The following is a 23,528-nucleotide window of genomic DNA, read 5'->3' as shown; positions in this document are numbered from 1 at the left end:
ATCAGACTGCTGCACAATCTATGGTCAAGATTTCTTCCAAGGTTAGGAATGAGTTGGGTTCAAACTCAAGACGCAAGTAAATACAAATGAATGACGGTAACTTCTTGAGGCAGTTCGGGCAAACTCGAGTATAGGTTGAAGGTTGACAGGTTGGTGCCGGACCGAAACCTGCCCAGGTCATTGAAAGTTCCCACTGCATGTGTTGTACCCTCAGTCCTGATTGGCTGTTGTGAGTTCAGCTGGGAGGGGCCTGTTACTCAGGCTTCGAGGTCATCTCTCCGGACACTTGGCAGAATTATCCACAAAATCAAATTCCAACAAATGAGTCTACCTTAGAGCCGAGTGCAAAATGATTCTGCCTCTTCCTGGTTGTACGCTGATGACTTGAAGGGCCATTGTCCTTATAGAGCTCCAAGGTCTAATGTGAAACTGTGGTGACGGGAGGAGAATGCCATTAGCCCAGTTAGCATGGCTGTGTCTGTCAGCGGTTGTGCTCATTCTCATCATTAATGTGAAGCTCTGGAGTGAAGAGGAATGCCATTAGCACATTTACCATGGCTGTGTCTGTCGGCCGTCGTGCCCATTCTCATTATTAATCAGACAGCCGGCCGTCTAATCGACTGGAAGGCCACAGCCGGGACGCGCACGTCACCTTGACTTACTCGTGTACTAACAGAGTGCACAATGACTTATGGGCCTTCATTTGGCTTTAATTGTCTCTGTAACTGTGTGTGTGAAAGACAGAGAGAGAGAGGGAATGTTTTCTTGACCTCTATTTCCCCTTTAATCTTAAGTAAACATATGGCTGCCCCTGCTGGTCACCTTGGTGAAAACATCTCTTTTGATATGTTGATTGTGGTAGAGGTGCTTCCATTTAACTCATTCAGTAAATCAATAATCCATACTACTATGGCCAACCTCAGAATTCTCCCCAGCCATATTTCAGGCGCTCAACAGGTTTATGGTTATGGCTTGTGCAGGTTTTAAATTTGCCAGGATTGATTAAAATATTTGATTAGGGTTGTTTAAAACATTTTTAATTAGTTTGAGAATCTATTTTTAAAATGATCACATTTTTGAAAAATGTGTTTTTCACATTTCCTACCTAAGGAAGGACTACCTTACGAACTTGAATGCATTTTTTTTTTAAAACATCATTGTTCTTATTCTGAGACACATGTGAAAACAAATTGATGAGTTTGATTTTCAGCATCTTGGACTGCCGCTTGTGTTGGTTGATACACTTCCAAGCCAGTTGGGGGATATTGGAGCCTACAAAAAATTCCCACATCCTACTTGGAATTATCAGTAGGAGGGTGACATGAACGCAGCATTAGAAAGGCAGACAGAATATTTGCTATTATGTTTATTTAAAAGTTTTGTGTAGTGGGAAGGTGGGGCATTCCCATATTAAGCATTCCATCAAACCATCCATTTTTGGCAGCGTCCATTTTTTGGCCTACCAGTTTCTACATAACCAGCCAAAAGCAGCGCTCCTTTGAACTCCAACTGAATGGTTCAGAGAGCTTGTGTGATGAAACCTTACATTCACTTTCCCAGGCCCAAATAGTACTTTTAAAACCCAATGCGAAACAGGCAAGAAATTATTTAACGCAGCCTTTCTCTGTTACGTAACTCATTAAAACATTAATGTGTTGTTGTTGCTCTGCCATGCTAGTCATACTGAGCCAGATGTGATGAAACTGGGGAAAAAGTGACTTCCTATCACCCCACCAAGGAATAGAAGAATAAAACACTGTAGTCAGTGGTGTGTCATGGTAACACACATCATAATGGCACAATACAAAGCTGAGGCAAAAATCACTATAATGTGCTGTATCTTACCACTACTTCTACGCTAATCACATGACATGGTATGGCTTTATAATAATAAGTTCAACTCAACAGAATCAGAATTCATTTCAGCATGTTTATTATACAACACAGTGCATTAGGAAAACCACAAAGTGAGTGTTCAAGAGTTCAAAGGACAGGAATTCTCCTCACAGAAAGTTATGAGTTTATCATCAAAACTGATATTACCTCACAGTAGAAATGTTTTTATTCTGCACACAATATCCACTGCATCTGTCAACCACACACATGAAGTAGAAAAAGTACAACTGGGCAGGTAACAGTGGGGAAGAGGAAATTCCAATCAATTGGTTTTAGAGTATTGGTTTTATATATTTATATAGGCGTTTAGATGAATTGCTTTACAAACTCTGATGAAGGCCACTTGCCGAAATGCGTTGGTTTTACTGAGAAATATTTGTTTTCAGTACTGCAAGTGTTCCTGGAATTTCCTCCTTCCCAACCACACACATGACGGCATGATTTGTATAGCATCTAGTTTACACTGATGACATGATAGCCATCGTCTTCCTCTCGTCTTGGACCTAAATGGGATCAGCGTTCCGCGATCTGCTGGTCATTTCAACTGCAGCACCACCTGGCAAGACACAAACACATATACACCATTGGCATCAGCAGTGGCCTGGTAGTTTGATTTGATTTGGCTGATTCACTGAGGATAATCAGAACTTCGCCGATGTTTCAAATTTTCAAAATGCTGCTAACATTTCCAGTAGGGTTCAAGTGATATGGGTTTTCAAAGGCCTATACCATTATTTTTTAATTGGATCGTATATACTGAAATCTGATCCAATCAGATCATGAAGGGAAGGGCCTCCTCCTATTCTGCTTAAGTGCATCCAAATCATGGTAGTATGATACAAACTTAAATAGATGGAATAAACCCTTCTTTTGTGCTTGTCTTGAAATTGCATTCTAGTTCCATAATTTCATTAGAATGTCTTGGAGAACAGCTCGCACTATTTCATCAGGTGCCTTGCATCCTCTCTGCCTCTCTCTGCCCATCTCTGGTTTCACTGGGGGTGAGAAGGAGACTGTCTATGTCCTGCATTAATAGCTCTTGTTCTATCATTTGATTACATGTTGTGGAGGTGGAAGACCACTGGCACTGACTAGACCCCATGTGAAAGGAAGAAGGCAGCGCTCTTACTTTGCCTGTAGTGAAAGCTATTTCACAGTTAAAGTCCCATTAACAATCAGCGGCCTCTTGAGTTGATTCAAGCAATAAAGTTTTCATTTTGTTGCGGGGGGGACAATTTAGTCCTCTTCAATATTGGAGGGGACGTGTCCTCTGTGTCACCCCTGCTTCCTACGCCCTTGCCCTAAACAAGCCTGGCAGGCTTAGACGCGTGTCATTAAAATTAACTAACCATCCAGCCTTAGAGCGGCTACAAGTTCTCATTTTAGGGTAATGTTAGTCGCCTACAGTTACTTAACATGCTGTATGCTGAAGTGCTTTATCTACCAGAGACACAGAGATGTCTTTTAACAGTACGGTGTATACCCATCAATAGGGGTGAATTCTGTCATAGTGAGAGAATCAAAGCATTACTCTCAGCAAAAAATCCTTGGGAGTTTTGAACACATTCTCTTTTCATGTATGTGAATGGCCATTAGCAATAGACAAACAGTGGGTCCTCTGACAGAGCTGGAAACGAGGGTCCAATTAATTACAGGAGAGCAGAACTCGGCACTCATCACTAGTGCTTGTGCTGCCAAGAAGAAGCTTTCAATGTCACCCGAAACACAAGCCGCAAGGACACCAAGAACACACACACACACACACACACACACACACACACACGTTTGTCTTACTATAGTTATGAGGACCTTCCACTGATTACATTAATTCCCTAACCCTAACCCCTAACCCTAACCCCAAGTCCTAATCCTAAATTAACTTTAATGCTTACCCTAATCTAAACCTACTCCTAATTCTACCTTTAAAGGGGAACATTGGCGATTTTAAAAATGTTAATATTATTCAGACGGTAACAGAACACAGTAGAAGAGACACTGACGCCTGCTCATGCTTGTACATTCATCACACGGCAAAACCACTAGGTGGCAGCATCATCATGGTATAAAGCAATAGCCTTCTGATGGGAGAATGAGCATAAACATTCTAAAAAAAACCATAAATAAACATTCACAAACTGAATCTTTTTTATGTGAAAAATAAAGGCTTATAACAGGAAAACGAAGCTATAGCTTTCTCTGTTTAGTTTCCCAATATTCTGCCATGACCTTTGACCCGGGGTTTCATCAATGATAGATTGATACCTTCTCCATCTATTCTTTCTGCTGCTCTGTCTCGATGAATGGTAATGCTTCATTTTCCAGGTCTGCGATTTCCTAATAATTTCCTAGAAAGGAACTGTTCATTTCTTAGGAAGTTTCCTGGAAAGAACCATTACATTTTGTACTAAAAATAGGGAAAATAGAGGAAGAGTTCAATAGTGGAGTTGGTACCAAAAATAACTTTTTCTTCTAATTTCCTATACATAATGATATAAATGACTTACCAAATCGACCTCTGTCTCTTATTTTTCCAATAAATAGTTTATAGCTTTGCAGTTGTTTACTGGAACTCTTTTAGATATTTACAGTTCCTTATCAACTCCACCAAACTGACCACTTCCATATTTGATATAACCACTACATCATTTCATAGTTCTTTCTTGGATACTCCAAAAGAAATTACCAGGTGCTTTCCAACCATTGAACTCTTCCTCTATTTCCCCCATAATCTCATGGTTCTTTCCAGGAAACTTCCTAAGAAATTAACAGTTCCTCTCTAGGAAATTATTAGGAAATTGTGGACCCAGAAAATAAAGCGCTACCTGATGAATGTGCAAGCATGAGCAGGTGGCAGTGTCTCTTCTATTATGTTCTACTACTCCTAACAGCATAATCCAAGTGTTCTGTAGCCAAAAGATTGCACTGTGGGTCCAAAAGTCCAATATTTACCTCATTATCTCCTTGATTTTCCCCACTCACGGAGCTCTGGTCGCCCTACAGCGATCTGGAGGAAGAGTTTGGTTGCCTTCATATGCTCCTCATAAGCTCGTACATCTGAGTTTTACAGTCGCAAATACTTTTTAGTCAGAACTAACAAAATGGACCCTGAAACAAAAGTAGCTTTTTTTGGTGACTAGTGGTACAGAGCTACATTGTTCTGCAACGGCAGAATGAAGAGAAGAAGTTTATTGGATAAAAGTTGCTGTATTATGCATGACACCTAAAAGTTAAACAAAGAGTGAGAATGTCACACCTTGGCTGCTTGGATATCATATATAAACTTCACTGGTGTTTCGACATGAGGTTGAGTAGATATGACAATTTTCATTTCAATCCTAAACCAAAGTCCTAATCATAAACTAGCCTCTGGAAGAAGTGAGGACCAGCCAAAATGTCGTCACTCCAAAAGGTCTAAAACTCTAATTTGTTCTCACAAAGATAAAAGCACAAGAATGCACACACACACACACACACACACACACACACACACACAGGGTGAGTATTTAGTGTGTGTCTACCTTATTGGCGGCTTCTAGTGAGCTGATGAGTGTATGCAACTCCTCTCTGTTCATTTCCATGACGATGGGCCGGAGGGCTCCGTTCTCCCTCACATCCAGACTGAGACTCAGCAGAGGAGTCTGCAGAGACGAGATCTTATCGCTGGACAGGGCTAACTGGAGTGAGAGGAGGGGAAACAGAGACAGCAAGAGGAAGAAATAGAATAGGGAAGGAAAAAAACAGTTCAATTTAGGACATACCAGAGTTGTAGCCCTTGGGTAGCATTATTTCACAATGCCTAGGTATACTTTGACATTTTCAATTTTAGTTTGCTAGTGGCTTTTCAGTTTGAAATTTTGATCTTTATTTATAGCGCCTCCATCAGGTCAATCAGTGTAATATTTTTAAATGGCACAACACAGTGCTAAAATGCATCATCCTTCCCAGTTTAATCAAAATCAGACCAGTGGTGTCTGAGATGGTACGTCTGAGTTTAAAATTTTGACCTTTAATTAGTATAACACCCTCATTAGGCCAATCAGTGCCATTTGTAAGGATGGCTGGATGTGTGTAGCAAGTTCCGTGTCATGTTCTACCAGCTTTGGATGTTTGCCGCTAACCAGAAAAACCTTAAATTACCAGACTTTTGAATGGAGTTTGGCCTGAATACTGAAAACATAAACATCCCATTAATATGGGAGTAAGCCAAGCATCTTAACCAGGTTTCTCATAACCAGAATATGAGCTTACTGGGTTTTTCTAACCTAGTTATGGTGTTTACATGCGACAACGGAAAACCAGGTTACCTAAGAAAACAAGTTAAGAACACAACAGACTCAAATATCAACATATCACTTAAGATATAAAGATAGCCAAATAAACAATGAAGGACGAAGTGATACGTCACCTTAAGCTGCCAGTCGAAGTCTTGCAGAGTAGCGCTGGAGATGGAGTTGGTTCTCTCCACAAGAGCTTGGCGGATCTCCTCCCGTCTGGCCCTCAGCACGCTCAGCACAGCCTCTCCGTAGCCGCTGCCCGCGTCCGACAAGCCTGCCAGCACCTGCCCACAGAACAGGCCAGGACAGCAGGGAGGAGACGGTGACACTCTGACCCGTGAGCACCCTACATTCACCTCCTCTACGTCTGCTGCTGCATCACAGAGGTTTGTATGAATGGATATCAGTGGAAGATGTTTGTGTCATCCCGTAGGGGAGAGCGGGGTGATTTGAGTCTGTGGGGAAGTTGAGCCACCCCTTGTTTCTAGGCAACCATAGACAAAATTGGTCATGTGACCACACATTTTTGAAGAGTCATCCATTTTACTCACCCTGTGATGGAGAGAGGTCCATGGAATAAGTGGTAAGCACATTTAAGTTCAAAAAACTGTTTTTTGCCATTTTATGTTCAAGGAGTCATGATTCTATTTTCAATTACAGACAAGTTTGAAAAAATCTCACCCATGTGTTAGTGCTTTAGGAACTTACAATATGAGGCTATACTGTTAGCATGGCGTTAGCTCTAAACTGCTGGATGATACAAGTTTGTTAAAATGGCGGGGGTGGGGTAATTTGAGCCAAAAGGCCTGGGGGAAGTTGAGCCAGTGGTTCTGTGGATGGAAAGCCCACCTTCACATTCAAAGAGAATGATGAAGGACTCATCCCTAGAGGTGATGTGCTCAAGAAACTACCCAAACCGCAAAAACTCGGTGGAACAGCCAGAAGGGAGCAGAAGTTTATATTCCCCTGCAGCATTGACAAGTGGGATGTTGAGTAGCAGCCCGGTTCTGTGAGGAAAATTGCAGTCGATTTTGTTCTTCATTTTGAACTTGATTTTGTTCTGAAAATTTTAAATAGGCCTTGTTGAAGAAAATTGGCCTTTGAAGTTGTAAACTTTATCTTTAAATAAAACCTTTAAGAAGTCATTTGGTATTGAATTTGTCTTGCTTTGATATAGCATTATATGAGGTGAAAATGTTCTACATGTTTTACTTCAACATAATCAATGGCACAATTTACCCCCATGTGGCTCAACTTATCCTCTCCCTAGGCTCAACTTACCCCTCATCGGGGGCAAGTTGAGCCAAGAGACCACTTTTTTTTGGAAAGTCATATTTTGAAAACTGTTTATTTTAGATCCAAAGCGATTATTCCCAGGGATGCACTACATCCTGAAATATATGTACATATTTTAGTTAGAGACATTACTGTCATGCCCTCACTTTAAAGACGCCGTAAGTAAAAATTGGCTCAACTCACTCTGCCCTAACTCTCCCCTAACTCATAACTAGTCATAAAAGCGCATAATGTAATAAACAAAATGACATTAAAAACTTGTGATGCGGACACATGACGTAATAACCTTTTGGTGGCCAATGTAGTAAGTTGCCATATTTGATGCAAAGCTTTTACAGGCCATTAAAAAGGTACCTATTAAAGGTGAAGTTATTTGTCACAAAATTGCAACTCAGTTCATAATTTATAACCTACATAAAACATTATAACTTATGACAATGCAAAAGGGTGTTATGTCATGTGTCGAGTTCATTACTACATTATGAGTTTTTAGTTTCATTTTTATTACATTATGCGGTTTATTAATGTCGCCATATTTGATTTACATCTTATGGGTGGAAAAAAAGGGAAGACAGTGAAGCAGGTGGAAACAGAGGCAAACTCATCTGGTCTTTGGACTAAAAAATTAAAATATATACCAAAATTAGCCTCTGATACTGTACAGAGATAAGTAGAGATGGAGAAGGTCCAAATCAAACAGAAACAGGACTGAGGGAACATCCATGATGTTGACCCACAACATTAGCTAATGTTAGCAGTCAACTACTTTATGTTGTTAATGTTATATTTATCACCAAACCTAAGCTAAAACTAAGTGGTGCATCTTTGACAGTCAAATTGTTTATGTTAGCTGTCTGCTAGCTATCGCTAGCGTTAGTTGATTTAAGCTGGTTAAAAATTATAGTTAAAACTAATTGTTGCCTACAGCTTGCACAATTAAACATTGTTGGCTGTTAATGTTGGCAATTAATGAGAATTTGACCTGGGTGGTTTGGAATAAATATAACATTAACAACATGAAGCAGTTAACTGCTAACATTAGCTAACGGTATGGATCAACATCATGATGTTCCCTTCAGTCCAGTTGCTGTAGCCTTTGATTTTGACCTTCTTGGGTAAAATGGCCTCCAGCTCTGCTCATCACTCAACAATATTATAGGATAATTTGGTATACATTTTCATTTTATTTATTTTTTTCCAAAGACCAGTTGAGTTTGCCATTGTTTACACCTGCTTTGCTGTTCCAGGTACGGTTTCCCACACACAGTATTGCATCCATCAGGGATGGGCAACCATGTGCCATGGAGGACCGAGAGTCTGCAGGTTTTCATTCCAACCAAAGACTACAGCAGGTGATTTCACTGATTAACACACCTTCAACCAGAGAGGAGGAACTAATAAGTGAAATCACCTCGTGTAGTCTTTGGTTGGAATGTGTTGAGGAAGAAATGGAGAAGTACCTATGCTAAGCAACATTCCTGTATACTCACTTAATATGTAACCTTTGACCCATATTTACACCTTAAGTGCATAAAACAAGAATACTGAATCTGCTGCACCATTATAAGATTAAACTCTAAAAGTAACATCTTGTGTCTTTCTCACAGAACTGTGAGCTTGGAATGTGCAAATGCCCAAATCTCATAGATAACATTGACCAAGTGGCCTTGACAAAATAATAACTTGTCGTCTTCTAGAAGAAGGCAGTCACCTCTTATTACGCAATAATTATTATTGGTTGTTCAGTCTTGTTCATATGACCTTATACTTTTAGCTTATACTAGCTGCTTGAGTTTCCGAGTTATGACGCAATGGTGACCTTTAACCTTCTCAACAAGGTGAAAATATTAGTTTTTCGGGTTTGTCTTCCGGGTTTGATTTTCTGACAAAACAGCACATGGAAGCAATGCTGTTTAGGAGCCGACTTGGAAGTCCTGGATGTCGGACCTTCCCACCAGCACATGAACGCACCATTGGGCCTCCGTGGCACATGCTTGCCTTTCCCTGACATGAATCCTATATGGCCACCATGTGAGCAAAGCAAATGTGCAGTTATTACATTATGAGTTGCTGCAGTGGCTGGCGGTGAAAGCAGATAATGGATTCTTTGATATAACTGACTGAACTATTTGAGTGAAAATAAGGAGAGGAGAGGAATGAGGAACTTGATGTCTGGTGTCATCTAATTCATACCACATGACAGAGGAAACACACACACACTCTTTGTCTCTCCCAAGACTTCCCTATAGGAGAAGTGTGAGAGCCAGCCATTTGTTAGAAAATCCCTCCTTCATTTAAAGCAGAACTAGGCAATTTTTCACACATTGGTGGCCCAAAATGGCAGCAGAGAGGTAACAGAACTTCACTATCTAAAAAGGCCCAAATGAGTGGGGATGGGATGCTCTTCTCTGTTTCAGCCCCACTTTGTGACTCAGGCTGATAATATGGGAAGATTTGTACCAAACAAATCTTGCATAGCGCAGCTTTAACATCGCTGCCTTCTGCTTTCTTGGCATCTCACCTCTTCGTCAGAGCTGTTGTTGCCCACGGCCAGCCGGAAGAGGGCGGACAGGGAGTCCAGCAGCTCCAGCCACTCCTCCAGGCTCCAGGTGGCGCTGTAGTCCGCCCTACATGGAGGCTCCCGCCCACAAACCCCATCCACCACCCTGTGACACAACTACAAGGGGGGTCAACATACTGATCAAATCATATGATCAACAACAATCGATGACAGTTTAACCCGTGGTCTCCTATTTAAAGTTATGGGGAGAAAATAATTGAATAGACTAGGGCTACACCAATGTATTAGCAAACTGATGTATGAGCTGATATTGGCCTTTTATTAAAAATCAGATCTGGTCCAATGGATGAAATAATGGATATGATGCAGTTTGATTGATTACATACTGTATTTATTGTTGAATTTATCAATACTACACTGGCTGTCAATGGGGATCGCTGAACCTGAATTGATTCTAATGACACATTTTGATCCAATTCCACACATACTATTATTATTATTATTATTATTATTATTATTATTATTATTCAGAGTTCCATTGGAGAGTTTCCCATGGTCTTGTTGTTACAGAGGCTTGTCCACCCTGACAAGAATAACCTTATGTGCAAAACACTTAATACTTGTAATTTTGGAATTTTTTGGCTTTCAAAGATAGAATATCGACTATTATTATTAAATATTGATATCTGTATGGGTCTTCAAAACCCCATATACAGTAGGTTAAACCCTAGTACAAACATTTGTTAAGATTTTGTAGTAAGTAATCAAATCCTCTCATTTGTTGTGACAATAGTACGGAGCCTGGGAGTGGCCATTGGGACAGAAAAAAGTTATATCTAGTCCACGATTTACTGTAACGTGCGCACGTTTTAGTTAATTCGTGCGCACGATATACAATTCGTTCCCTCGATTTCGTTAAACTGTGTATTTTAGGAAAAAATGCAACTTAAAGGTACCTTTTAGGTATTGCAGATAGGCCTAGTAAGGATTTGGTATGTTAATATCCATTATCTGTTTACACTGAATAGGCATATCCCCCAAATATTGCAACATATTTAGCCACTTAAACTTCAGGCCATGTAAACACAATCAGGTGGCTGCAACACACCCAGGACAGCGCCACATTTAAACATAATCACCAATATGTGCACTGACTCTTTATAAGCTCGTGAAGAGCGCATGTATTATATATCGAGAGCACGATATCACTATTTCGAGGGCACGTTTTGGCAATTCGTGCGCACGTAAAGAGGAAATCGAGGGAACGAATTGTATCTTGTGCGCACGAATAAACCAAAACGAGGGCTTATTTTAACCAGATCGAGGGAACGAATTGTATCTCGTGCGCACGAAAAAGAGAAAACGAGAGCTCGTGCGCACGTTACAGTAAATCGTGGCCACGACATAAATAATTTTCTCCCGATGGCCACTCCCGGGCTCTGTACAATAGCCTATGGCTTAACAGATGAATATAAGTTCAATATCAGCATTGTACGAGCACTTTGTTTGAGGGCCATTACATTATACCAGGATAAGTGCACCACTAACATCAACAGCAACAGCAGGAACTCTGTTGACACTAGATGAAGCTTACTAGACCTGCATGTTTTGCCCAAAATAGACCTGGGCGTTTGCTGAGGTAAGTTAGAGGAGGTGCCGTTCTCTCCCGTGGCGAGTAACTCCATTCAAAAATCTGCCATTTTACTGTTACTGTGCTTACAGGCAATAGTATATACATGACAGAACTTAAGACCTAAAGCGGATCTTTACGAACCACTCTTTAACGCGCCATACATATGATCCACCAAGTAGCACTTATTTCTATAACATTTCAACTTTTATTATTGGTTTTCGCTGCTCAGTACCGTCCTGGTGGAAGAAAACATGCAAACCAATTATTAAAGTTAACATTTTTAAGTGCTCATTGGTGTATTGTATGTATGCCGAATTGCAGAGTGACTCCTAATGATTCAGACGAGATCTTAAGTCATGCTCTACAAGGTGTATGTGCTTAGCGACAAGCAAGGCGGCTCTGAATTGTCAGATTTTTGAATTGCTTTACGTTTTCTGCATACGATAGAAAAAACATAACAGAGCTAGTCCATCAATAATCAATTTAGGCTATCGCCCGATTCAGATTTTTGCTGTAGACAGACATTTAATTAATGACACTGAGCCTATAGAAAGACAATTAGCATCACCATGCTTGATACTTACTTTTGGACATTCTGTAAAAGGTAACCTGCTCAGTAAAACCACCATTGTTTTTAATAGGTTCCGCCTTTGGCTGCGTCCTGGTCAGCTGATGTTAGTCACGTGCCTGCGTCCAGTTGCCTTGTGTAAAAATGAGAAATTAACCTTTCCATGGGCAGTTCGTGTGTACATAGCACCATTGAAAAACACATCAATTTAGCTTGACCTTGGTTGTAGACAAATATACTTACCTCGTGGAACATGACTTAAGACGTTTTACGGACCATTAAGGGGCTCTCTCCAATTCGGCATACATCCAACAGACCAAGCACCACTTATTTCAATAAAATGTCAACGTTTAGAATTGATTTGCCTGCTGTTCCCACAACCTTCTTGCACCAAAATATAGCATGGAAGGCGACAGTGAGCCAATTTTACAGTTGAAATGTAATTAAAATAAAGTTCACTTGTATGCCGAATTTACTAGAAAGCCCCCATTGATTCTTAAAATGCCTTAACGTGTGGTCTACGGGGTATGTACTATGGCCGATAAGTAAGAATTTATGGAATTGGCAGGTTTTTGAATAGCGTTTGGCGAAACCTCTCCATGTGAGAGAGCAGATCGTATCGCGGCTACGGTAGCCTATTTCACATCCTGCTTTGTGTTTAAGGGGTGTTGGTTTCTCAAGACCTGCGTAATAGTATAACAGTTGTTCTCCGAAGACAGTGATGTGACCGACGCGATTTGCATTTCTGTTACTTTATTTCATTACAAAGCAGCCAACGTATGGAAATACGCAGCGGGGTAAGTTTTCTCCATCAGAAACGTTGATGTGTTAAACGCTTTATCCCAGGGAAAGACGTGACTGCAGGTCGGAGATTTTACTCATTCATTGCAGTGATGGTGAACAATATGCAGAGGCGAACAACAATGCCATAGGCCTACTGTATCATGACTATGCACCACATACAAGCTACTGTATGACCCATTTTACACTAAACAATAGTCTTTATTTTCAGTTGCCCCGCATCGGGAGCATCGATACATGCTTTAGGGGTGTTTCGGAGTCATAAAATAACTCACAGTCATGTAACGGGGTAGAGAAAACAAGTCGATGCTTGCCGTTTCAGTTTTAAACATTTTGTTAGAGGTAGGCTATTGAGTATTGAAACAGCTCAACAGATCCTAAGTGGCCTAAAGCCTTATAGCTATGCTTTTTCACCTTGAAAACTTAATCAGATAAGTTAGTTAAACAGGCGTGGCTGATACAAGTATAAGCATTGTACTGTGGTACATGTCTCCAACTTCTTTTCCAGTCTAATGATTGGAAGCACCTTGCAGCAAATCATGCATCTGATTTAAACTCTGATGTGATGGCAATCTCAGAATTCTGACTTTAAATTCAGAACTAAAATACATTTTTCACATGTGGTCCTAATCCTCTTCCGTAGATAAAGGCATGTCAGACACAAAATGTTTAAAATGAGTTTTATTCATATTACTGTAGGATTTCCATCAGCCCAATCTGTCATGCTTCAGTCTGATATCGTGGTATATTCACACATTATATTCATGCATGATTGTGCCTGGCAATGTGGTCTGTCGTGCAACTCGTGCTTTATTTTTTAAAAGTCACATCCACATTGTACATTCCAAATTTTGTCAGGAAAAGCTGGCTACTTTGAGAAAGGTCTTGAAATCTTTCTGGAAATTCTTCATGGAATATTAGATGTGGATTTTAGGCCTAAAGGATTAAGTGGTTGAATCATGACAAGTGTAACCAACTGTTTGATTAATGATGGTGCAGGCATAACTAAGTAATCCTTACCTAAGCCATACAGATTCTCTTGTGTGGTTGTGACATCTGATTCTGCAGGTTCTGTGGGGTTTTGAAGCGCTATTTTCAAATGGCTCACAAGAGGCTTTTATAGCAATGATAAATCAGCACAAGCCCATAAAGTCAAACAATAGCCTACTGTGCAACAGTTCCAATTGCTACCTCCTATCAAGATAAGTATCATAACACCTACATGCCATTGTCCAGCTCACAGGTTAGGCATCTCACAGCGCTGTGTGAGGGACCTGCAAGCAGTTGCTATATTTGAGGAGTTGACTGACTTCTTAAAGATTTTCATGTCATGGACCCCCAGTTGATAAGATTTGCTCATATCCCATATGGGAAGATTTCTCTTGTTGATTTAGTATTGAATTCTAGAGCTGTCTACAGTGAATGTGGGGAGATGATAGTGGTGAGAGTGAAACCTGTATAGACTAAACATCTATTGACTAGCCTAACTAACCTACTTTGGACTGGCTGTGCAAAATAATAAAACAATATCTACAGGGAAATGGAAGTTTGTCAGTTTCTTTTGTTCCCTCTCGGTAGGCTGTGGTTAGTTTTTGTCTGGCTTTTTTATTTTTTTATTTTTTACTGTATTTCTGTTATCTCTGTGTGCTACTGTATATTACACCAAGTCAGCAAAGGCTAATAATAGGCCTACTTTAAAACAACAAGAATAATAATATACCGTTTATTGCAACCCTTAATTTGACACATTTACAATGCCTTCTGTAAACATTAGCTTGGTTGCCAGCTAGAGATGACTAGACTAGCCTACCAATTAGCCAAGAACTCAACTGTGGCTCGCTCCACTAAGTAATTGAGTTTCTCTCATGAGGTACAGTATGGATGTAATGTTAGATGGCTTGTTAAGCAAATGTTAGGTCAGGTGTCGTCTTAGAGTCTAGAGTGTGTTTCCTCAATTGTTCTATTGTTTCAGTTCATTGTTCCTCTCCCTGAAGTCTGACCTAATGTAGGTCACCTTGTTTTTTAATCTGGTAGAAAGCCTACTTTGGAATTACTGTAGGTTACTGAAAGCAAAAGAAGAAGCCTGTATCATATGCTCAACTGTTGGGCCTTAGCTGTTTCATATGTGGCCAGTCCACATTCCAATGAAGTGTTTTCCTACATGACTTAATCCTGTACAGGAGGTAGGGTTACACTCATGTTGCCAAGCAAATCCTCTAGAGTGTGTATTGACTGTCCTGAAGAGGACACATTGGATTCTTTTGGAAGCGTTTCATATTTTTCATTGCAAAGACTCAGAAATCGGTTGCCGTGTGTCCTCCACTATTCTTAGCCTTCCTTGAGTTGGCTGTGTCAAAACACCCATGTCATATATTAGGCCTACATGTGGTGGGGCCAGTGCAGTGTACTCAACACAGTGTTCAGTGTCAATAATGTCACTTGACAGGTCAGCCCTGCAATAGATTTTCCAAGGAAATTGTGTGTTGCTGTCTTGCTGTGATGAGGTTACTGTAAACTCAGTTTGTCTTCCTTAGCAACTGTACTGTCAGCAACACAGAGTTCATTTTTAATTGACAAGATAATTATGCAATATGACACTAATATGGGAAATAATGAGGCTTGGCAAGTTAAAGTGTAGCCTACTTTATCTGAATTTCTCAGCTATTGTCCAGCATGCATAATTTAGAATTTGTTTGTTTGCAACCACGTTGATTTTAAGATAAATTTAAGTCAGTTTCGGAGAAGAAATGCTACTGCACACTTGGCTTAAAGTCTTAGAGACAGGTGCAAAGGGACTAATGGAGTCAGTCTTAGACAAATGCATACATTTCTGTTTCTAAGACCTTCCTCAGGTATGAGGAATTTCGTTATCACAGAAACATCACAAGTAATGCAAGACACAGTGCCAAACACAAACCAAACAGCACATACTGTACATGCACAACCATCCATGTCTATAGTAAGCAGACAGGTTGGGCACAAATCCATTATGATCATTTGACAGTTTTGTCACATTGGGAACAAAGGAGCATTTGAATGTCTCTGTAGACAACAAACCATTAACTGAAACAGCTTTGTGTTGAATCAGTACATTGTGAAGTGGATGATCTACTGTATGTTGTCCAGGATACTCTGAAATTTAGACATGGTTCTCCTATTGTGCAATTAGTGACTGAAGATTACATCCAACAGTTGAACCAGCTTTTTTATGATCTTTCCCAGTCTGTTGTCATCCTCTTTTGATTGGTTTCCTTTTCAGGAAATGAGCATAACTGAGAACACTAACAAGAACACTGTGATAAGGAACCAAAAGCATCTTGTCACAAGCATGAAAAGACCTTAATTTCTTAAGGAAATACAACCCAGATTGTGCTGTCTTATAAATCTCTAATGAATCCTCCCTCCAATTCAGCTTACTTCCAGAGTAATACGTAAGTCCTTATGTACTAAGCACTTGATGTAGCAAAATGTTAGGAGAAGAAATGAGAACTAAGAGCTGAGGAGATACTCCAGATAGAAACAGTTTTCTTGAACAGTTTTCAGCTCACGATAAAAGATAAAGATGTGACTGCTGGAGTGGGAATGTCCTTCCACCACTTTGGAGCCAACAGGGAAAACAGGGAAGAGTCAAGGCCGGGTGAAGTGATGAGTAGATACTTTATTGATCCCACAAGGGTGAAATTCTCCTTTCTCCCTCTGGTTAGGGTGCAGGGTCAGCCAGCTAGTGCAGTGGCCCTGGACAAGGTAGGGATTGAGTATCTTGCTCAAGGACACTTCAGCAGGGCAGATGGAGGCTTGAACCCTGGTCCTCGATCTGGTTGAAGGATGATCTCCCTACTCTTTACTTTGTACTTGAGTGCAGAGTCAGACCATGACCTGGAGATATTGGGGTGCACCTTCCTCAGCAGCCTTGTACGCCACCACCAGGATTTTTAATTTGATACGAGCAGCTGTAGGCAGCCAGTGGAGGTAGAGCACGAGGGAGTTGACATGAGAATGCGGAGACGCTGAAGACGACAAGGTGGTCTTCAGCGTAAGAGAATTCTTTGGGAGCTAAGAGAGGTGCAGTTGTTCAAATGGAAGATGACTAAAGCTTGAAGGTGAGGAAGGTCTGTTTTGTGAGTTGTTGGTGTTTTACATAATCTATGCAAGCAATTCACACAACACAAATGGCAATGCAAGGGGCATTTCATATGTTCTTGCGTAGTAAAATGTGTAGTCCAAGTTTTGTAACGCAACTCTAATGCATGCTGCAATGTCATGCGCTTCAGGTAGAGATGCTAAATAAACAGCCACAAATGAAGAAGCAGTCATTTCCATTGTAAACACACACCAACAACTGTCATACTGGCCAACTTGTAAGTAGCTGCCATGCCAATGCTTGTTGACTTGTTGACTGTGTCACAAAGTAGCTCAGTGTAACAGCCAGACACCAGACCGCACTAGCTCTGGTTACGCCTGTCTTCATCAAAGTTCCACATGGGCAAAATGAGAGAATAATGTTCCTCATCTTGCATTTTTGACCTATTTGAAGGACGCACATAATGTCTTCTTTTCAACTTTTTCTTTCAGCAGCAACTGATAGTGTATAAAAGCGGACAGAACTCTACGTTAGCCATTTTTAAATACCCCGCTCAGGGTGACTGGCCCATGGCTCCAGGCTTACTGGCTTTGCTGCCCCCTTGTGGATAAGCGGTTTATGACCTCAGACTGGTAGGAAGGAGGAAGTTGGTCGACATGCCTGTACTATGTAAGCAGAGAGCTTGGTATGTTGCCAACTTGAGTTAGCGTACTGCCTTGCCTCGTATCAGGCCTAATTCCTGTGGTCTAAATGCTTGCATGTTAAATAAGGCAAGTAGTAAGCCTACCATGCAGCAGTTTATCCTCTCCTGCTGTAGGGGCTCCCATTATCTGGTCAGCTCAGTCCACACCAGGCCTGCAAGCTTACAGTCTATAGGGCTAAAGTGATGCTGGACATTTTCATTATAGAGTGTAATCAAGTCATATGATATTACTCTCATCACATGAAAATCTTCTAACTTCTTGACTTAAACTGAAAGTTTACATACATAACCATTTCTGTTTTCAGTCAATTTCATGACAATATTGACAATGAAACCCAATCAAAATGCATTGTAGACTATATCTTAATTAAAATGGGGATTATTGGTATTAGATTATTGGTAATTTTATAATAAGGCTCTTCTCCTACTCCAACTCCAACTAAACTATTACATTACATTTCTGTGCTAATTTTATTGGTGTATAGTTGCATTGTGGGAATACCGTATGCACTGTGTTATATGTGTAGTAAGGACAATTAGACAGGGCCATTGGAGTCAGCAGTTAGAAAGACTTTGGGCACGTTCAATCTGAAAACGGTGTGTACTGTTCTATTTCGCATAGGCTTCGCCTTCTAACAGCTTCGCTATTGGTTTACCCATGGCGCGCTAGCGCGCCTGCTGAACTTTTTTCATCTACGCTCTCATCCAATCAGGATGAGGGCCGGTGGGCGCTCCCTCCTATATAAGGCCTACACGCCCACTGCTCTGCTCCCATTTTTATTCAGCTCGACTGAACAAACATCTTCTACTACTACTACTACTTCGACATGAATGACGCTTCAGCTCCAGCTCGTCGCTGCCCTTCCTGTCCTGGCTACCTCGCCGGGCACGACACTCACATTCGGTGCTTCGAGTGTCTGGGCGAGCAGCACGCAAGCCGGGGTCTTGAAGCCTCTACACCCTGCCAAAGCTGCGCCGGCCTACCTCAACAGGAGAAGCAGGACCGTCTGGCCCATTTCCTGGAGGAGGACGGCGAGCCGGGAGAGGAGATTCCTCTCCAGCAGGCCATCATAGAACTAGGTGCGGCGGACTCTGAGGAGGACTCGGATGAGTCCTCTCCATCCCCCACCACTTCACGGCCGCCGTCTCCCCGCATTTCCGCCCCCCGGATGGGGGAAGGAGATAGTGGAGACGCGGCATTGGAGATGGAATCCGTCTCCATGGCGGCGGTTTTCACCGCCGCCGTCGACACCAAACCGCCGGCTCGCCTAATCAGGGAAGATTTCCCCGGTGTTGTCAAGGCAGCAGCCTGGCGTAAAGGCATCCCCCTCCCTGCGGCGCTGCCACAGGTGGAACCGGATGAGATGCTGGGGAACCTTTACCGGCCATCACCATCAGCGAGGGGGGACATTATTTGTCCCCAGTTTCCCGCGATCAATAAATATATCGACGGTGCGGTGAATGAGCCAACTTCTGTCAAAGCTCCTGTCACCACCTATCTGCCATTCACCATGGTGGATGGGAGGACTGAGGCACAGAACGGTGGCGTCCCTCGACTCGAGCCCAGCCTGGCCGCTCTCCTCCTCCTGCATGGGAGTTGGATGTCCGATAGAAAGCCAACGCTTCCCGCCAAAAAAGACCAGTATTCTGCCTTGCTGGCGGACCGAAGCTATGCCTGCGCCGCCCAATCAGCGGCAGCAGCAAACAACATTGCCCTACTGAGCAGCTCCCTCTCAGCCATGGCGGCTGGGAAATCTGCCCTCTCCCCTGCCGAAGTGGAGGAGGTGGCAACAGCCTCGGGAGCCATTCTCCACCTCACCCAGGCGTTGGCCGTGGCCGCCGGGAGAGCGATGACCTGGGCCACGCTACAGCATCGCCATCTGTGGCTGAGCCTCACGGCTCTGAAGGAGACCGAGAAGAGGGATCTTCTCGATGTCAAGATCAGCCGTGAGAGCCTTTTTGGTCCGCACCTGCAGGAGGCGACTGAGCTGTTCCGGCAGGTGAACGATGACAGCGCCCACCTCCGCCGTCACGTCCCTCTGGTCCGAGCCCGCCAGTCGCAGCGACCCTCGCACGGCTCGACGGCATTCGGGCGAAACCAGCAGGTGTCACGCTCGGCTGGCGGAAAGAGAGGAGCACGCCGCGTGCGAAACGCTTCTGCTGCTCCTCGCACCGTACCACCGGTCCCGGCGCCGACACGGCCTCAACCCCCTCCTTCTGATTGTGTTGACATGTTGATTGCCACTGTTTGTAATAAACAGACTCACATGGTCCTGAAAAGAGCTTTTCCTAATAACAACACAAACAATGACTTGCCTACTGCTGTGGCCAAAAAGGAGAAGAGACGTGTTTCTCCTCCCTCTCCCGACTCTCATGGTAGAGCGGAGATGGGCCTGTGTGCCCCGTTCACACAGACAGTATGCACGGTCTCCCCCGAGCTGAGTCCACACAGTTCTCATACACGTCGACCACTCGCCAAGAGCGCAGTGGTTAAACAAGATAGGCAGACACATTCTGCTGGTCTCAGTCGGTTAGACTGGGGTCAGGCGGTAGTGGACGGATCACGCAGGGCTCCACGCCCTTCGCGTAGCTCCCACACACTGACTACAACAGTGAATGTGCCCCCACCAGCACACACTATGTCTCGCGCAGTGGAGACCATGTTGCCTGTATCTGAGTGTGCTAGTATGAACCGAGATGGAAGCTCTGCTTTATCTCGAAAGAGATCAGCCTCTTCCACATACGCTATGTCAGCAGAAGAGGCACAGTCTCATTCACATTATTACGCCAAGCGCAGCCGCGCTGGTAATGAGACCGTCTCCTGCGCTCAGCCGCTCTCCACAGAGCCAGATATGTCTGACCAGGAGGAGGCGACACCCCCGCCCTTTCGATGCGGGCCCCCCATGGGCTGTGCCGGCACATATGACAGACCGGCCAGCGGCGGCGAGGGCTCTCTCAGATTACAGCACATTCCTCCAAATGTGTCGAGACGGCTTTGGAGCCACTCCGCCGGCGAGGTCTGAGAATACTTTTCTATCTGGACGACCTGATCTTAATGGCCCCCACAGAGGAGTTGGCCATGTCCCACACAGCCCAGTTAGTGAGACATATCAGCCTCCTAGGTTTTGCTGGAAAACTGGAAAAAGAGCTCCCCGACTCCCAGCCAACAGGCTGTCTATCTGGGCATCCAGTTGGATTCCTCCATTATGAGAGCCAAGCTCACAGAGCTTCGGCAAGACGCAATCCACGCAGCTCTCCAGCGCTGCCAGGCTCTCCAGTCAGTAACAGTGTTGTCAGTCATGCATCTGTTGGGACTGATGTCAGCAGCTCACGTGGTTGTGCCTCTCGGTCTCCTTCACATGCGGCTGATACAGAGATGGTTCGCCCACCTACGTGTCGACCCCCGTCGCCACAAAAGGCGATTAGTGACAATTCCCCTGTCAGTGAAGCCCAACTTGGATTACTGGGAATCCCCGCAAGTGATGCGTCACGGAGTCCCCATGGGCAGAGTGATGTCACACATCTCGGTGTTCACAGACGCCTCCCTCTCCGGTTGGGGGGGGACTTGCCTCTCACACGCCGTGGGCGGAACATGGTCGAAGTCAACAAACAGTCACATCAATGTGCTGGAGCTGTCCACAGTTCTGCTGGTACTGAACCACTTCGCTCCCCTGATAAGGGGCCGCGATGTGTTGATCAGAACAGACAACCAGATCACGGCAGCTTACATAAACCGCCAGGGCGGAGTGAGATCTGCTCATCTCCTCCGCGAGGCAACAGAGCTGTGGCTCTGGGCTCATACCAATCTGCGCTCAATGAGAGCGCTTCACATTCCCGGGATATTAAACAAAGGGGCGGATCTCATGTCTCGAGGCGGACCTCGGAACGGAGAGTGGCGCCTCCATCCCGACATTGTCCAGCAGATCTGGAGCATGTTCGGGAGAGCGGAGGTGGACCTGTTCGCTTCTCAGGAAAACACACATTGTTCCCTGTGGTTCTCCCTCAGGACACAGGACGAATCGCCATTGGGTATCGATGCATTCGCTCACCGGCCCTGGCCTCAAACACTGCTATACGCTTTTCCCCCGGTCCCTTTAATCCCCCGTGTATTATCTCAGGTGAGAGCGGAGAAGCTATCGGTAATTCTGATAGCTCCAGAGCGCATCAGCGCGTCATGGTTCCCGGAGATGTCACAGCTTCTCAGTGTGCCACCGTGGCCAATTCCATGGCGCATGGGAGCTCTGTCTCAAGCAGACGGAGCCATCGGCCAGCTGCCGATCATCGGTCAGCGCCTGTCGGCTTGGCTCCTGAGAGGGACAGGTTAGAGCGGCAAGGGCTGCCGCCTGCAGTGATTAACACTATTCAGAGCGCCCGAGCGGCTTCAACTACAGCCCTTTACACAGGAAAGTGGCTTTCTTTCCAACGCTGGTGTGAGGATAAAGGGATCGACCCTGTTATATGTCCTGTTAATGGCATCCTCATGTTTCTCCAAATGCTGTTTGACAGAAACCTTGCACCTTCTACATTGAAAGTTTATGCCTCAGCCATCTCCTCCTGCCACAAAGGCTTCGGAGACAAGTCGGTGTTCAGTCACCCTCTCGTGCACCGCTTTTTACAGGGCGCGAGGAGGAAGCGTCCTGTGTCGCGCGTCCTTGCGCCACAGTGGGATCTTCCTCTGGTGTTGCAAGCTCTGAGCAATCAGCCGTTTGAGCCTATTGCTCAAATATCTCTGAAATGGCTGTCAATCAAGACAGCCTTGTTGCTGGCATTGACGTCAACAAAACGGGTGAGTGATTTATGCGCGCTCTCCATACATCCAAGCTGTTTGGCTATTAATGGAGATGGGAGCAGCGCAGTGTTGAGACCTAACCCTACTTTCATTCCTAAAAATATTAGGAGTTCTTTCAGGTCTCGCACTATTACTCTGAGTGCCTTTTTCCCTGCCCCTCACAGGGAGGAGAGAGAGGAGAGTCTCCACAGACTCTGCCCAGTGCGCGCACTGGCGTGCTATGTGGAGCGCACAGCCGCTGTCAGATCAACACAACAGCTGTTTGTGCATTACAGTGACGCATCGGTGGGGAAACCCCTCTCCAAACAGCGGCTGTCACACTGGCTGTGTGACGGCATCGCGCATGCCTACGTGAATGCAGGACGCACGCCGCCCCCGTCAATCAGAGCTCATTCTACACGGAGTGTAGCCGCTTCCACAGCTCTTTTCGGGGGAGTTTCAGTGGAGGACATCTGTACGGCGGCGTCTTGGTCCTCATCCTGTCCTTTCATCCGTTTCTATCTGATGGATGTGTCACAAGGCTCCCTAACCCACTCTGTGCTTAGTGTGGCTGCTGGTGAGTCATAATAAGGTTTTTTATTATGGAGTGATTCTCTCACAATCCATAATCATAAAGGTTGTCACAACACACCTGTAACATGTTACCTTCCCAACACACACCTTCTTATTCATTCACAGCTTGGCTTGTGCCTTGTAGATGAATGTTTATTATGACAGAGGTGGGACAATACGTCCCTCTCCAATAATAATTAATATATCTCCATCCTCTTATTCACCTTCGGTGAGTAAGGATCAGTATGTTGAGATGCTTATGTGCTACTGTTGGTATATCAGGGGTTATCTCTGGATCCAGCAGGGAGCAGAGTATATCCGGCTTCGCCTCTAAACCAATAGCGAAGCTGTTAGAAGGCGAAGCCTATGCGAAATAGAACGATAGTTAAGTATTGTAACTCAAGTTCTATGAGC

At 43.8% G+C, this 23,528-nt stretch overlaps 2 protein-coding genes across 2 annotated transcripts in view; one reads left to right on the top strand and one right to left on the bottom strand.

Moving 5' to 3' along the window:
* Window positions 1-1,913: 1,913 nt before the first annotated feature.
* On the bottom strand, window positions 1,914-12,326 carry commd8 (COMM domain containing 8). The gene is made up of 5 exons (XM_078289572.1): window positions 12,205-12,326; window positions 9,988-10,143; window positions 6,302-6,454; window positions 5,415-5,570; window positions 1,914-2,452 (listed from the first exon to the last, which is right to left on the bottom strand). The coding sequence occupies exons 1-5, from the start codon at window positions 12,247-12,249 to the stop codon at window positions 2,432-2,434; spliced, it is 531 nt and encodes a 176-aa protein (XP_078145698.1). The 5' UTR covers window positions 12,250-12,326; the 3' UTR covers window positions 1,914-2,431.
* A 522-nt stretch (window positions 12,327-12,848) lies between these two features.
* Window positions 12,849-23,528, top strand: part of atp10d (ATPase phospholipid transporting 10D) — a 52,198-nt gene continuing 41,518 nt past the window's right edge. The window contains exon 1 of the mRNA XM_078289665.1: window positions 12,849-12,985. The gene's annotated coding sequence lies outside the window, so the exon portion shown is untranslated. The remainder of the gene's footprint in view (window positions 12,986-23,528) is intronic.

This window comes from Centroberyx gerrardi, chromosome 17 (genome assembly GCF_048128805.1).
Source record: "Centroberyx gerrardi isolate f3 chromosome 17, fCenGer3.hap1.cur.20231027, whole genome shotgun sequence".
Lineage (NCBI taxonomy): Eukaryota > Metazoa > Chordata > Actinopteri > Beryciformes > Berycidae > Centroberyx > Centroberyx gerrardi.
Note: the sequence above shows the minus strand (reverse complement) of the source record. Positions and strands in the feature narration are given on the sequence as shown.